Source organism: Lepidothrix coronata, unplaced genomic scaffold (assembly GCF_001604755.1).
Source record: "Lepidothrix coronata isolate B3197 unplaced genomic scaffold, Lepidothrix_coronata-1.0 Scaffold9, whole genome shotgun sequence".
NCBI lineage: Eukaryota > Metazoa > Chordata > Aves > Passeriformes > Pipridae > Lepidothrix > Lepidothrix coronata.
The window spans coordinates 3,709,425-3,724,590 of NW_016690189.1; the positions used below are offsets into that span (position 1 = coordinate 3,709,425).

The 15,166-nt window shown below is 37.6% G+C and overlaps 1 protein-coding gene across 4 annotated transcripts in view; it reads left to right on the forward strand.

Annotated features, from left to right (window-relative positions):
* Window positions 1-15,166, forward strand: part of TMTC2 (transmembrane and tetratricopeptide repeat containing 2) — a 245,782-nt gene that overhangs the window by 173,288 nt on the left and 57,328 nt on the right. For all 4 annotated transcript variants that reach the window (XM_017804514.1, XM_017804515.1, XM_017804517.1 and 1 more), the window contains 3 exons: window positions 427-611; window positions 2,324-2,402; window positions 14,669-14,790. In XM_017804514.1, the coding sequence (XP_017660003.1) occupies window positions 427-611; window positions 2,324-2,402; window positions 14,669-14,790 (386 nt within the window). The remainder of the gene's footprint in view (window positions 1-426; window positions 612-2,323; window positions 2,403-14,668; window positions 14,791-15,166) is intronic.

Genomic DNA, 15,166 nt, shown 5'->3' on the forward strand with positions numbered 1-15,166 from the left:
GTAGGTGATTTCTAAGATTGCTGAGACTTTTGTACCTTCAGTATTAAATCTTATATCTATGTATATATACATAGATATACGTATTAATGTATATGTATATTTTCTGTAACATTTCAAGCAATCATGTTATTGCTTGATACAGTCCTAATAAGAGGAACGAAATGGAGTACCCTGCCTAACCATTGTTTCCTTCCCTCCTTACTCAGTCTTTATGACCACTTTCTTCTTTCCTTTGTCTCTGTTCTTTTACCTCTCATATGTTCACATATTCATTATATGTTTATCTATAATAATAATATATGATCTGTATTACAGAAAACAAAATTAGATAACCATAGGATCTCTACCAGATGCTACTTTGAATTAAAACAGTAGATAAAGCATAACAGAACTCCATTGAAAGTAACATTTTTTCCCTCTTCACAGCTGCCTATTTAAATACTGGTATCATCCTGATGAACCAAGGGAAGACAGAGGAAGCCAGGAGGACTTTTGTGAAGTGCTCAGAGATCCCTGATGAAAATCTGAAAGATCCTCATGCTCATAAAAGCTCTGTTACCAGCTGTCTTTATAACTTAGGAAAACTTTTTCATGAACAAGGACACTATGAGGTAAAACTCCAGATTTGTCTATAATATCATGATAAAACATTCATACATGAATAATATCTACTGCTTCCACCTAGACTTTCAAAATACATCACAGGCACACATTTCACCAAATCAAGATTAGCGTTCTCTACAGTGAGTATTTAGTCTCCACAGCCACAGGTGTGATGGTATTACTTAGCAGTGTGATATTCTCATGTCAGAGTCAACATTAATAGTGGTCACATCTGATACGTGTAAATTCATTGGTTTTGCCTTTGTACCTGTAGCTGGTATGCAAAGGATATAACCTGATTACAGGCCAGTCAACCTAAAGTGTACTGGCTTTATAATTCAAAACAGAGTAAGTCCATCCTTAGTTGGAAAAATGCAATTATGTTTGCTTTTGAGTCTCCAAAAATAAGACCCAGTTGAAACAATTTAAAACTTCAGTGATTAAAAACATTCCACTATGTGCTATTTTCAGATAACTTGACCTAAGTGCTAAAGTGGGTTGGATATTTTTAATGTAACCATATGCTACACCTAAGCCATCCCATCTCATTTACACGTGCAAATGTGACTGTTGTGATTCCTTTCCATTTTCCCTGATGAATTTCCTAAAACTGGACATTCGCTTTAGTTTTGACCTTTGGCAGTATTTAAAAGAAAGTCATTCTTTCCTGGCATTGCCAGGCATACTTCTGAAACAGGAGTTGTGCATGGTTTTGATCCATACAAGTGTTCCTGACCATGACAGTTACCTCAGCTGTTTAAGATAAGGCATGCACAAGCTCTGCAGATTCTGTGTCATCTGTCTGCTGCATCCAGCTCTGTCAGATGGCTGCTACTAATTGGTTAAAACACAGACAGCTAATGCACACATACAGGGAAGAGAGCAGCAGCATGTTGTCTGCACAGCTGATACAGTGTAGAGTTGGATGGTTTATATTCTTAAAATCCCTTGCACCTCAATACCTGGAGGGACTTTAGGAATATAAAACATCATATTTCTGCTTGGTGGTCGTTGCATTCTTGATTTGATCATACATTTAGGTTCTTTTCAAGCATATTTCAGCCTTCATAAGCTGTGACTGTTTGATGAAGAGCTAACAGACTGACCAGTAACCATCCAAAGTACTGAATGAGTAAATATGTGATCAAGTAATTTAAGGTACAGCATATTTGCAAAGAGATTCCCGTTTTGGCATTCTTGACTTTATAGTGCATCTCATTTTTTCTGTGGAGCAGACTTCAGTTGTGAGGATTATGTTTTGTTATTACTTGGCAGTAGACAATGATTTCTTTGTTTTGTTATTACTTGGCAGTAGACAATGATTTGTTTATTTTTAGGTCACTTAGTGTAGCTTTTTCATCAGAAAGTTGTCTGCAATTTGATATTACTCCATATTCTTTGACAGCCTGCAGAATTTTATATCTGTTTATAAACTCATCAGTCATTAAGGGGTATAAAAAAAATGTTACTTCTGCCTGGGAAAAGAGATGCAATATTGGAACTAATCTGATTTCTTGTCAATAAGCTTCACTGAATTTGGTAAAATTCAGGTAAAAAAAACTCTTTAAAGGAGAAATTCGAAGTTTGTGTGATATTTATGATACTGTTGTGTTTTCTCTCTGCACCATTCGTTTGGGGAAGGAAGATAGTTTGGTTTTACTTTATATGTGAAAGTATGCTTTTGAAATTTGTGCTTTCCTGCTTGTGTGTCTCTTTTCAGGATGCCCTTATGGTTTACAAAGAAGCAGTACAGAAAATGCCAAGGCAGTTTGCACCACAGAGCTTATATAACATGATGGGTAAGTGCATTGTTAGTGCTTCAGAATAATATCTGAGGAGTCAGGCAGGGTGAAACAAAAGAGCTTAGCCAGGCAACTGGTTCTCAAATGAATTAGCTAATAAACCCCTAAAATAATTACCTTCAGTAGATACAAGCCAAACTAGGTTCAGAGCTTAAATGTCAGTAACTGCAGTGCTGGATAAGGCACAATAAATGATGAGATTATTAGATACTGGGTATCTTGAAGAGTGTCAATGCAGCAGTTTTACATTTAGAATGTGTGGATTAGTGCTTTTCTCTGCCTCCAGAATTTCTCGTCCACTATCTTGGAGGCCCAATGTGCAATTCATACTTGGTGTTGTGTTTTGGTTTTTTTTTTAAGATCCCTCATATATCTTTGAAACTTTATAAAAAATGAAGTGAGATTGATTATAACGTAAAATTTAATGTGGGGAATTAGTTTTTGAATTGCCTTTCAAACCAACAAGGTGTCCAAACAGGCCCACAGAGGCAGTTGGACTCTTTTTTTTTAAGTTGTGCCAAAAACTTATTTCCCAGCTGATGGACTTTTGGTTAGACATCTACAATGGGAGAATTCTTCTTCCAGCTATCTGTCCTTCAAAATTTTAGAGGAGTCTCTTGAGTACTGCAAAAAATATCAATTTTGCTGTGAGGTGTTTTATTTAATTTCAGCTCCTCATATTCTACATCACATCTTTATACAGGATACATTAAACAGATAAAAGAAAGAAGAAAATATTAATTACTCTTTTTAGTTCTCAGATCTGTAAACAAGAGGGTAGATTCTTATTGCTCCAGAGATGTTTTTAAGTGGAATTTTCTCTGAAAGGACATGTGTTTCTGCTAAGCAACTTTAGTGTCTGGCCCAGTACTCCGTGAGGTCCTCTCTTGGACAGAAAAGGATGTAAGAACCTTTACTTTAAAGGAGTTCAAAGTAAAGCAATTAAAAATCTATGTGGAAACAATTAGGGTCAACAGGAAGCATGTGGGCTTTTTTTGTGGTTCCCCCCACCAATGCCTAATGTATAAGGGAATGTATTGGTTGATACCAATTGGTTTGATACAGTTGTTGAAAGAAGGCACCACTCACTCTTCTCTACTTATTCAGGAAAGGCATCTTTTAGTAGCACCTTAAAAGTACTAGGGCACAGGGAAAAAGTAAAATTGTAGTTGTAATTGATGCTACATATTTGAAAAATGTAGATGTAAAGGCTAAACTAAGTTCTTCTCTTGTCATAGGGACAAAGCATTTAATGTCAGTAACAGTCTAAACACTTCCTTAGCAGTTCATATGGTTCAATGGAGAGTTACTTCTCCATGGATAATGAACTTTATCAGATTGATACCAAGGGCTAAAATCTGTAAAACGGACAAATTGGTTACTTCATGTACTTTTGTTCATAGTGAGTCTTAGTGAAATTATTGTTTTATAAGTTCTATACTACAACTGCTGTTGTAGTATAGGTATCACTGCAGTCACACCTATAGTGACTGCTGAAGTACTCTTGCATTATATTTCACAGATTATTCTGAGTCAGAAGGGATCCACAAGGATCAAGTCCAACTTTTAAGTGAATGGCCCCTATGGGGATTGAACCTGCAACCTTGGCGTTATTAAGCATCATGCTCTGACCAACTGAGCACTGACCAACAGGACCACTGCAGTGCTTGAGCAAATCCTCCGAAGTTTGACTGCCCTCTTTAGTGCAGATATGTATTTCATAATTCTGATCAAAGTGTTCCTCAGAACTATAAAATTTGAAAAATTAAACCAACACTGTTTCTAGCATGATGGTTGTCCCATTACAAAGCAGGCCTGTGCCACCCTTTTTCTTTTCCCATGGATAGATGTTCCCTTTAGAACCACTATGACCTATAAGTTTCTCAGGTTTTTATTTTTTCTGCCCATTGGTTACTTTTTTAGGTTCAGGAGGCATTTCTCAACTTCCTTTGTGAGCACTGTCCATGACATCCAAGTTCACTCTGTTCCTGGGATTTGCATTTATTAACTCACAAAACCTTAGTGAACACAAAGACTAGCTCAAGTCCTTTGCCCGGGCTTGGCTTCTGCTATATTTCCTCACTCTCTTCCTTAGCCCGTATTCCAGCTTCTGCTTCCTTTATGCAGCTACCAGCACTTCACGGATGTCCTAGTGGCATAACAAGCTATGAGTGTACCTTAGCCCCTTATGGAGCTCTGTGAAGTTCAGCTTATCATTAACATAGGATATATTTGTGTTTTGGTTGCTATTGTGATGGCAGCTGTTGCAGGGAAAACAGAAATTGCTTCACGCTGGTTGCTGAAGTGTTGCTTGTAGGTTATGCTGCAAAGGCAATCCAAGAGGCTGCATAATGAGTTGGATAGTGACTTAAATTGAATACAGTGCAGCTATATTAACAGGACTCAGACTGATTTGTTCAAAGCTGTCCTGTATGTGTCTACATAAGCCTACATGACTGCAGTTAGTCTCTCCTACCTATAATAGTATAAAGGTTAGATGACAAGACAGAGCTAGGTAGCTATGCTTCTTTATAGTGTGGAAAGAAAACCATATCTCTGGGGACTAATGAAGCCTGTCTGACTTAGACATCTATTTTAGATAATAAAAATAATCCCCTGCCAGCATACTTTTACTCTAAAAGGAGCTGAAATGACTAGCTTAGACTTAGTAGCTTAAGTTGGGTGAGATAAATCCTAAATACCTATTCACTCATCTCTTTGCATTGGGTGTGATAGGAGAACAAGGCAAACTGCATCCATTATCAGGCGTGCATCCACTTTGCATCTCGTACTGTGTCACTGAGTATCAGAAGGCCAACTGGATTGTTTATTTCTGTTTTGATGTTCAAGATAAAGTTATAAACATGTTCACTATAACACTTTCTTTGATAAACAGCATTTTATAAACTTGTCTGCCTACTTCTCGCCTTTAAAAGGGAGACTAGTGGAACTGAAATAGGCCAGTCCTGTCTTGTGCACTTGCATCTGTATAAACCTGACTGAGCTGTGCCCACTCACTGTATGCTCATTGGTGGGAAGGAAGGGGGAGAAACTGGGGAATGCTCCCCATCTGCTTGGGAACAGTAGAAGGAAGTAGTCCTTCCCCATTTTCCTACGTGTGGAAAAAGTTGTCACAGCTTGTCATGAAATCCAAGAATAGTTACAGTTTTAGGATTATCTGCTGTGGTTGTTATTGTCGTTAAGGTATTCTTAGTCTCTGGCAATCTCTCTGCTTGGTTGAGTGGCACACATATTGCCACATATTGGCAAATGATATAAGAAAACAGTGCTTCCTCTAATTTTTAATAATTATTCAATCATGTATTTGAACAACTTTTTTGAATTTTTTTTCCCCTGTATGATTTCCATGTCCTACTTGAAAGAGAATAAACAGGAGATGAACTGTTTAAACTGAATTAGGTTTGAACTCCAGCACTTTTGAGTGGAGTAGCATTAACACTCTAGCAGTGCTAAGCCTTTATACCACCTGCTTTCCCTGTTTGCATTACACTTCTTTTCCTGTGCTTGCTTCTATTGGCCTTTTGGTCTGACAAGCCTAGTGACTCATTCCTCTGGTGTGTCAGTCTGCCTGACAGACTCTCATCCTTTAAAATGCTAAATAATTTGCCTCTTTAAGGGAAAAAGAAGTACTGGGGCTCCAGAAGCAGGCCATCCATTTGACTTTGCATTTTATTCATGGTACAAAAGACAGGGCCGGAATACCGGCATCAGATGTTCTACGTTTGTGCATATGAAAAGTTGCAGGGAAGATTTTGGTCTCCTGTTGCTATGATTTATTTTGCCAGGTGTGCAAAAACTCAACTAAGGAAACCATATGTTTCTCTGGCTTTGCACCAAGAAATAAAACATTTTCTTTTTTTTTTTTTTTAAAGAGAACTCAGAACAGCTAAAAATTGAAACTCTAAAACTAGAATCAAAATAATTATTCAACAAGCTGTATAATGTTGGCTTGGTATTTATTTTCTCTATGTCGTATTTCTTTGATGTAAATTAAAAAGTACATGCTAAGGTTACACAGATTAATTTGCTTGGCATGGCAACTTGCACTACAAAGACCAGAGTCCAACTCAGCTGTATTAAGTAGGTAATATATTTTGTTTAAAGTTTCAATTAAAGCCTGAGGTCAAAAGATAAAATGGTCCCAGTGGGATCTTGAATGCTTTAATGCCAATATTAGGATTGCTTAAGGATCAGCCTCTGCTCTAGATGTCTTTTGCGTTCCTTGAAATCTGATATTGTACAGTTGATTGTATTACATTGCTTTTAAAACCACACTAGCCCACCTGCTACAGTAATTCATGCTCCTGACAGTTAAGTGGTGTGAGGTGGACCATGGAGGCTTTATTTTAATACCCAACAGTAACAAGAAAGATGTCAGGGTGGCATTGTTCAGGTTTAGGTTGGCAGGATACTGTCTTAAAGACAAATTTCTAAATTATATTTCATCTGCCCTTGCTAACTAACATCTGTCTATTTTCAAATGCATTTAATGCAAAGCCTAACAAACATTTTTTATGAGAAATGCAAGTTACAAAAGAAGCTAACATTCCAGGAGCGAATACAGCTCATGATGCACAAATTAAAGTTTAGATTTCTCATTGCTAATCTTCTGCATGGCACATGGACAGAAAACAAATCATACACAAGTGTACCAGAAAAGGGGAGCCAGATTTTACATCTGGTGCAGAGGTATATATCGTAAGTACAAAGGCTTAGCATGCAGACTTTCTGTGTTGATGATTATAACATAACTATCACTTTGATTTTGCTTTTGGGTGGACCTGGCTGTTTCTACAAACCTGTTAATATTGTTAAGGCTCCAATCCCATTTACCCCTTGCTCCCATTAAATGCTTTCTTATTGAATTATCTTAAAATATTGTTTAGAACTCCAAGAAACCCTTTTGCTGCTATAGTTTTGCTGTTCATGCTGTGCAAGATTTAATTTTTAAGATCGAAAGATGATTAAGCTGCGATGTACATATTCCACATCCTAACTTACCCAGAGTATGGTAACTGCGCTTGTCTAAGCTCCAGTCATCAGTGTGCTTCCTATGCATCTCATGAAGCTTTACTAGTAACTTCTTACTAAGTGGACATTACAAGTTTTTTTTTTCTTTTAAAACTACTTTGATTCATAAAAAAGGATATTTTTTTTTCTTTCATATGGTCATTTTATTGTGTGTTCCATGGAAATAAAAACGGAGTTTTCTCCAATGGTGATGCGAACAAAATACTATGCTTCTCTTCCCCTTCTTGCCCCCATCCTGATACTTTAACCCTTCCCCCTCTGAGACTTTTCAGACTGGTAAGTTTATATCTGGTAGTTTAGATCTGCTGTCCAAAGCTAAGTAGCTGAGTGCTGCATCTAGTTAGCGGCCAGTCACTAGTGGTGGCTCTGTACTGGGTGCAGTCCTGTTTAATTTCTTTATCGATCATCTGGGTGAGGGGATGAAGTGCACTCTCAGTAAATTTGCAGAGGATGCTAAGTTGGGCATGAGTGTTCTCTGCTGGATCTGCTGGAGGCTAGAAAGGCTCTGCAGAGGGATCTGGACAGGCTGGATCGATGTGCCGAGGCCACTGATACGAGGTTCAGTAAAGTGAAGTGCTGGGTTCTGGACTTCAGTCAAAACAACCCCCTACAGCACTACAGGCTGGGGGAAGAGTGCCTGAAGGAGGCCCAGTGGAAAAGGATCTGGGGTAGCTGGTCGTCAGCTATCTGAACACGAGCCAGCAGTGTGCCCAGGTGGCCAAGAAGGCCAATGGCATCCTGGCCTGTATCAAGAATAGCATGGCCAGCAGGACCAGGAAAGTGATTGTCCCCCTGTACTTGGCACTGGTGAGGCCACACCTCGAGTGCTGTGTCCCCCCTCACTACAGGGAAGCATGGAGGTGCTGGAGTGTATCCAGAGAAAGGCAACAGAGCTGATGGATGGTCTGGAGAGTAAGTCATGTGAGCAGCAGCTGAGTGAGCTGGGCTTTTTAGCCTGGAGAAGAGGTGGCTCAGGAGAGACCTTATGGCTTTCTACAGCTACCTGAAAGGAGGTCATAGCCAGATGGGGATTGGCCTCTTCTCCCAGGCAACTAGCAACAGAACAAGAGGAAATGGCCTTAAGTTGTGCCAGGGGAGGTTCAGGTTGAATATCTGGAAGAATTTCTTCACTGAAATGGTTGTCAAGCATTGGAACAAACTGCCCGGATAGGTGGTGGAGTCAGCATTTCCATAAAGTCACACTGTTCACAGTGCTGGAGCTTTGTGTCTTTGCTCTTCATTGACTGAAGCAGCCTAGGAAAACTGAAATGGTTGTCAAGCTTTGGAATGAGCTGCCCAGGAAACTGGTGGAGTCACCATTGCTGGAAGTGTTCAAAAAACAACTGGACGTGGCACTTGTGCTGTGGGTCTAGTTGGCATGGTGGTGTTTGGTCAAAGATTGGTCTCAATGATCTCGGAGGTTTTTCCAACTTAAATGATTCTCTGATTCTGTGAAAATCTAAATCTTCAATCTGATTGCAGTGTCTCCTGTTTTTTCACTTTGCTTTGAGGGATTCAAGCTCAGTATGAAGGTGGATTTCAGTGGTGGATTGCTGGAAAGGGTAATGCATGCAATGTTTAAGACCAGGATATTTTTTTGTCCAGGTTCTGAGATTTCCTTAGTTTTATCTTTTTGGATTATTGATGTATAAGTTCATGTGAAATGCTTGAGTTTTCTTAGGCAGTATTCTGAAAAAGCTGAGTCTAAGCCTGAAATGCATTTGCATTTTAGACATTTGGGGTTTTATATGAAAATAAGTATAATCATAACATATGCAGATGAAAAAAAGGTCTAATACTGAAATTGGACTAGATAGATCCCAGTTAGGCATGTTTCTAAGGGAAAGTGCTTCTATTAATAGTGTTTTAAAGAAACCTATACTGGCATGAAAATGAAATCATCTATCGCAGGTGAGCTCAATGCCTCTGTTTTTGTCAGTATACTTCTTTCACTAGAAGCCTTTCTACAACAGGAAACATCTGTGCAAAGTCCATACTGTTCCATGCTGCATCTGATTTTGTTTTGCCTTTCACTTATATCTGTTTTCTACTTTGAGTATTTTCCTTCAAAAGTAGGTTAGTGGTCTAATTAAATCAGATAAGGCTTTACTTTGGCTAATTGAGGCCTATAAGAGTTTGTTCAGTAACAAAGTAAAATGTGGATTTGCCAAAGTAAATGTGGATTGACTCCCATCCATCAAAAGCCCTCTTCAAATACAATACATTCCTTGAAATCTTCAAGGAGATTGTTCTGCAAAAGGGAAAAAACCCAAGCAGAATATGCTTAGTCTATGCAGAACTTGGTGCTCATTATTTTCACATGCTTCAGCTGTTTCAGAGAAGATGTGCATGCACTGCATATTTATAACCAAAACTATTAATCTTTTACAGTATATCTTAAACATCAGTATAGTATAACATCAAACTGTGCTTCCAGATTTATTATGTTATTTTATGCACTGGTACTGAAGGGGAAAAAAGAAGGAAGTCATATATCTGGGGAGGTGCATTTATGGTAGGCACATCTGCAGCCTTGATTTGTACAAAGCTGCATAGTTGCATTATCAAAGACACAAACTCCCTGTGGTATTGTGGCACACAGGGTTGCAGACCTCTCCATCATTTTCTGATGCAACATTTTCATATTCCCAATTCAAAGAACGATGGAAAAATGAAATTTAAATCCTGACTGAATGTTTATATTAGAGATTTTTCTTTTCAAAGGGCATCTCCATCTTCCCTTGTACTTTGACATCTGGTGTCTTGTCCGTGCCAAATTTTATATTTTCCATATTAAATTTTTACCACCCAGAAATTTGAAGGGCATTGTCTCCTTTATGGAGATAATTTTTTGGTTGTCTTTTCAACAATATCTTTTGGGGTCCTAAAAGGAGGACCACTGGAGGGACATATCTTCTTAACCTGAAAATATGGGTAGAATACATCTGTGGAGGCACAGTGCTGTTACATCCATAGTTCTAGTGCACTTGCTCATCAGAAAGTCTATCATACTCCCTGCCAGGACATGGCCTTTGCTTGGTGTAATTATATCTGAAACAGAACAAATATGAAATCAGTAGGTGAGAGGTTAACCTAGAACCATGTAATATACATTGATGTAAATGGTACCTGATTTTACCTTTTAACAATGTATGATATGTATTAGAAAATCGTGTCCTTTTTTTTTCCTTAAAATCACATTCTACCTAATTATCCAGTAAGAAGTTAGCCTTTCAGGGGAAATAGCTGCTAGCAAGCTAATATTTTATTAGCCTAATTATTTAATATAAATAATGTTTATTATGATTGTTATTGGGGTTTAATTATTGTTACTTATATGTTAATTATTTTAATGATATGTTAATTAAATATTGTTATTTATAATTAATGTCCTGGCATCATTTTAGTGAGGAGGTTTTGGCTGTTCTGTTATTTTGGTGGGGTTTTATTTTGTTCTGTTGATTTTGAAGGATTATTTTTAAATTACAAGAATTCTGAGGAAATATGGGAAAATATTGTAGGTGAATGGTAGTCTTGCAAGTGATCTGTCTCTGTGGCAAATAAAATCCACCTGAGTATAAGGATTTTCGTTACAGTGGTGTAAATCTAGTTGAAAGGTATCCTATTTCTCATTTCTTTGGAAGTATTAATAGAAGTGTTAATGAACTTCATGTACATTTCTTTAAATACTGTTTCAGTTGCGTATTAATGTTCTTCTTGCACTACATTAGTAAATGAAAGTTACAGTTTAATAATCTATGCTCTTTCTTGTAGAATAAGCCAAGAAATGGTTCATAAAACTCAGAAAATATTAACTGAACTAACCCCCTTAAAAATAGAAGCAGTTTTGAATTACTGATTTGTCCCATTTCACTCCAGTCTGCTATTGAATCTATTACCACCACTCATTGTGCAGACAACGCTGCACATGTCTGCATGTTGATACAGATTAGGGAATGGAAATAACTGTCAATTTATGTCTTAAGGTTTCCTCTACCATGAATTTCTTTCTTCGTTGTTGTTGTCTCCGTTGAACTTTATAGATCTGACGTCATTAATAAAGTGTCTATGTGTGATCTTTCAGACCTTTAGCGTGAATTTGGAAAGATTTTGAAAAATAAATAATTGTTAAATTAAATATAGAAACCTGCTTATGTGTGTGCTGTTGGTTTACATATTTTCTGCCAATGGACACTGTTATCTTTCTAATGGCTAAATTCACTTGTGTTGCAAGTCTATAAAAATGCATGATTGTAAATGACAAATATTATTATTCTTATTTTAATCTCAGACGCACAAATACAACCTGAATGGCAGAAATCAACTCATACATGTTTTCTCTGACATTGTTGGAAAATTATCTTAGGCTGGAATAGCTGTTATTAAATTGCTTCAGTTTAATGCATAAAATCACTTGATTGATTTAACAGTTCAGTTAGCCATTGCTTGGTTTTATTCTGGTCTTTGAGTATGGCAGTGGTAGGAGCCATTTTCAGTTTTTAACTTTGATTTCTTTTTAGATAAGGGTATCACTGCGAATCATTTATAAGATGCAATTAATAAAAAAACCCCCTAACAGTATTTCCTTCGTAGTAGTGATATGTTCTAATTACTTATAATATAGCAATTCTTGATTATGCGGGGCTTATAGGCAGAAAATAGGCTCCTCAGAAAAAAATGTTCAGCTATAGAGAATTCCCTGCAAAGACTTCAGGGGAATACAGTTTCTTTCTCTACAGTTTGACATTTAGATTGACATATTTTAGCTTTTTTTCTAGATGCGTCACTCAGAAATATCCTGTAAAGTAGCTAGCCTGTAAAGTAGTTGAGCTGTTAAAGCCTATTAAAAATTGAATTTGCCAGTACTCCAAAGATTTTAATCTCTTCTTGTATCAGAATCCATCATGGAAAATAGATGAGAACCTTGGATCTATTTGAAATTTGGCAGTACATTCAGCCTTTACTACCGGTAGATAATAGCTCCATCTCTTTTGGCTGCTTACATTACTTTTTAGAGTATCTTGTTGTTAATTGCTTGAAACTTTGCCAAGCTGTAACAGGTTGGGCTGGAATTTTCCACTTAAAGAAAAGGACAATATGGATTCCTCATTTCCGGTATGCTAAATGAAGCAGAGGCCTGTGGGAAAAACAGTATGCAATCAGATTATTAAACATTCTGCCATAAAGCGTGCGGCTAGTGAGAGGAGTTGAGGGGAGCATATAGCTTGGCTTCTGGCTTATTCCATCCTTTCAACACTTCATGACTTTGTTTTCTGCTTATAGGGTGTAATGTTATGTCACTTATTTTTGAGTGCTGACATAGTGAAAAAACTTCATGTGACGTTAATATCACTGAATGTGATCATGAGCTTTGAGGGTGTTCATGTTCTTTTGGGGTTTCTTACATGTTTGGATTTTTTTAATTTTGTTTAGTTTGTTTGTTTGGGTTTTTTTAATTGTTCTTTTAGTTTGGCCCTAAACAGCAGCAGAATTACTTGAGTACTGGGACTGAAACATCATCTGCTTCTGTGTATGTAATCACATATCCAAGACCAGTGCCTGAATACAGAATGCTCTGTAGATCCTTGAGTTAGAAATCCTGGTCTGTTGTGTTTACAGGCTTGCACCACTTTTTGGAAAAAACCTCTATTTGTTCATAAAAATCATGTTGCCTTCCCTTAGCCTTGGCTCAATGTGACTTCTGACTCTACATCATGCTCATTTTATCTGTGGGCTGTGGCTTGGTCATCTTGCATGCATTGCACCCTAACTTCTGAAGCTCAAAACTTATGTTCTACATTTTGCCTGGGATCCAGATCCTCTGGTGACAAAAATAGCCGAAAAAAAACCCCAAAAAACTAAACTTCACTGGGCCTTGTCCAGTTTTCTCTCATCAAGAAAATCCTTCATAGCCTCTGTAAACACTTGATAGGTATGAGTTCCTTATTTTACTTCTTTGAGCATCTTTTTCTCCGAGTTTTGGGGGTGTGGTTTTTGGCTTCAAGCTTGAATAAAGTACATTGGTCCCTCTCTCTCCCTGATGCCTTCACATGTTATTAATTTACATGTAGTGCATAATTGGGGGCAGTAATTCACCTGGAGGCAGACTTAGCTGACCTTTACATGGGTCAGTTGTAGTCCTCTCTTGATCCTCCAGTAGTAGCACCTGATAAACTGTGACTTCATAATTTTGGGAAGATACTTAGCCATTTATTTGAAATGGATCAGCTGGGGAGATTATGAAATCCTGAATCTCCAGTAGGCATTTTCAGTCTGTCATTGACCTAGGGAAGGGCACATTTATATCTAGAGCCCTTGTGAAAGAGCTGTGTAAATGCAGAGTATTAATCTGAAAGCTGCTGTTCTTCACCACTGCATACATTTGATATTGCTGATTCCAACCTTTGATAGATTTAGTTGTTTGCTTCTTGAAGAAAGAGATTGTCTTTCTGTGTATGCTAAACTCTTCCTCAGAAATTTCAGCTACAATTGTCTGTATAACAGTATATGGTTTTCTGACATCCCATTCACCTGTTGTTCTTCAAACTTGCCTGCCTCAGCCTCTCACAGTAAAGTATTTCACTTTGAAAAATGTCCAGTTTTGGTCATTTGGTATGTGATTTCCTAAGACTAGCAATTTTAAAATAATAATAAAAAAAAGAATGTGGCAGATGACCTAATATAACTACATTCAGAGATTAGGGTTTTTTAATGTCTTGCTCCTCACACCAATACAGTTTTGGGACTGTTTTCTTAAACTTCCCTAGTTTTTAAAAAAAATAGGTTCTTGATTTATTGTGATTAAATGAATATATTTTCTGTCTTCTTCTTGCTATTCCATGCTACATTCCATCAAGGTAGACTGATGGAAAAGAAGTAGTTTTTCCGCAGTAGATACGGTAAAATTTCCGTTATTTTGAAACTTTTGATTGAAACTTAGCATCTGAAGCTCTCTCTGGCAATTCTGTTCCAGCAAGAGTTTCATCTCAACCATGCTCTTCAGCCCTAATAAAGTCTTAACTCAATCTCCTCATTCAAGCATCTCTAAGGCTTTTTTTTTGCGTGTATGTGTGTCATTGCAAGTTTTCAAATCACTTCATCTTTTTCAAGATTTACACATTTAAAACGTAGAAGATTATAAATGAGATAACAAATTATAGAAGCCTTGAGAAATTTTGAATATTCTCACCAGCATTTGTTTCCCCCTGTAGGAGAAGCCTATATGAGAATGAGCCGGCTACCAGAAGCAGAGCACTGGTATGTGGAGTCACTGCGATCCAAGAGCGACCACATCCCAGCCCATCTCACCTATGGAAAACTGCTGGCTCTGACGGTGAGTTTATCAGCAGCTCCTGGGAGCTGGTCCCAGGCTTTAGAGTAGGTTAGGTAAAGGGACAAGAAGGCTTTGGCCTGAAAATTGCTTGTTGCCCTATTTTTCACACTATTTCAGTCATTCTTTTTAATTAGGGATTTTGACAGCATTGGGGTTTTTTGTGAGACAGTGTATCTATTCTTAAAGTGTTGCCAACTCTGTGCCAGAAGAAAACAGTTACAATAGCATAGGAACGTTATAATGCATAATAAGGAGTTGATAAAGCCTTATCACAAGTAATAATTTAATTCAATAAGGTGTTCAGCATTTGACTCAGGGTTGTTGTAGCAGCCTATGACTGGGTGCCACCTATGCTTTGTGAATAACATGACTTATG